We start from the raw sequence: 1,517 nt of genomic DNA, 5'->3' as shown, positions 1-1,517 counted from the left end.
CTCCTCCTCGTCCTCCTCTTCCTCCGCAGGCCGCTCGGTCGGCTCCTCTGGGGACAGTGGGACGTCGCCTGGGGAGAAGGGGGGGAGGACAAAGGATCGAGACTGCAGCGGGTGGAGGGCACGCCGGCCATGGCCACAGCGTCCCCTCACCCTTCGCTTCTGCCCTAGCAAACGACAGCCCCTCCTCACCTGTGCGCACCTGGGCGACCCCCAGCCCCATCCTGTCCGCTGCCTCTGTCCTCAGCCTACCTCTGCTCACCCTCCTCCCCGGCCCTCCGCCCACCTGCTATCCTCCCTGGCCCCCACAGTCAGGCCACCTCCGGCCCCCGCACGCTGGCTCGCTCGCCTGCCGTCCTGCGCCGCCCACCTCTGTCCTCCGCTCACCCCACCACTCCTCCTCTGGCTCCTCCTCCGCCCCTCCCCGCTCGGAGGCCGAGGCTGTGCTGGGGGCGGCCGGGTCCCGGGGGGACTCGGGGGAGGGCAGCCCCAGGGCCAGCAGGTGGGCGGCCTTCTCGCTCCACTCCTGCGCGATGAGGGCTTTGACGGGCCCGCTGAGGCGCGTGGAGCCGGGGTGGCGCTGGCGGATGTGCCGCTTGATGGTGCTCATCTTGAGCGAGGCCAGCGCGCCGCCGCACACCATGCACACCAGGCCGCGGCGGCCGCCGTCGAACTCCATCAGGTACTCCAGCCGCCAGCGCTCCTGGTAGTGGCGGCGGTGGTCTCGGCCCCGCGGCGGCCGGCCCGGGACCCCCGCCCTCTCGCCCTGGCCCCCCTCCTCCTCCTCCTCCACTGCGGGCCGGGGGCTCTCAGGGGCCCAACCAGCCTCTTCCTTTACGTCTGGGGGGCTGAGGTCCTGAGAGGAGGGGGCTCTGGCAGCAGGGGCCGAGTCCTGGCACTTTCTGGTCAGGTCCTGGGGGACGAGGTTGTCGTCTGTTGGGGAAGGGGTGAGGGAGAGGGGCTCAGCCTGCTGTCCGGGATGCCCTTACCCATGCCAAGGGGGTCCCTGGTTCCTCACCCCAATCCCAATCTAAAGGCCCCAGCCAAAGAGAGAGAGAGAGTTGTGTGTGTGTGTGTGTGTGTGAGAGAGAGAGAGAGAGAGTAATGGGGTGATTCTTGGCCCTCAGTCATCTCAGAAAAAACCCCTTTGCAGCCTCGATGCGGAACCGCAGCTCTAGGATAGGCCTCGCACCTGGTGGGGGCTCAGGCAGCACTTCGGGCTGGCTGTCCCAGGCCTGCAGCAGGGCGCTGCGCTGGGGGCCGCTGAGCCCCAGGGAGCTGGGGTGCGCCTCCAGCACGTGGGCCCGGATGTCGTCCAGGTGCAGGCTGGGCAGTGCCCTGCCGCAGGCCATGCACACCAGCCGGTTCCCCCGTGGGTCATAGTCCATGAGAAACTCGGCTCGGAACCAGCTCTGCAGGGACTGCTTCAGCCTCCGCTCCAGGCGCCGGGCCCCCAGCCCCCTGCTGCCCCCGGCCCTCCGGGAGGTCCGACGCCGAGCCCGGGGTGCCTCTTGGCCCCC

The 1,517-nt window shown here is 70.2% G+C and overlaps 1 protein-coding gene across 1 annotated transcript in view; it reads right to left on the bottom strand.

The window, feature by feature from the left end:
- ZFTA (zinc finger translocation associated) overlaps nt 1–1,517 on the bottom strand; it is a gene marked incomplete at both ends in the record, with an annotated part of 2,662 nt that continues 1,145 nt past the window's right edge. The window contains 3 exons of the mRNA XM_013007436.2: nt 1–68; nt 385–930; nt 1,190–1,507. Coding sequence (XP_012862890.2) covers nt 1–68; nt 385–930; nt 1,190–1,507 — 932 coding nt within the window. The remainder of the gene's footprint in view (nt 69–384; nt 931–1,189; nt 1,508–1,517) is intronic.

This window comes from Echinops telfairi, unplaced genomic scaffold (genome assembly GCF_000313985.2).
Source record: "Echinops telfairi isolate 266 unplaced genomic scaffold, ASM31398v2 ScPeMD7_7417;HRSCAF=8455, whole genome shotgun sequence".
In the NCBI taxonomy this organism is placed as follows: domain Eukaryota; kingdom Metazoa; phylum Chordata; class Mammalia; order Afrosoricida; family Tenrecidae; genus Echinops; species Echinops telfairi.
The sequence above is the reverse complement of the archived record's forward strand: the minus strand, read 5'-3'. Positions and strand labels throughout refer to the sequence as shown.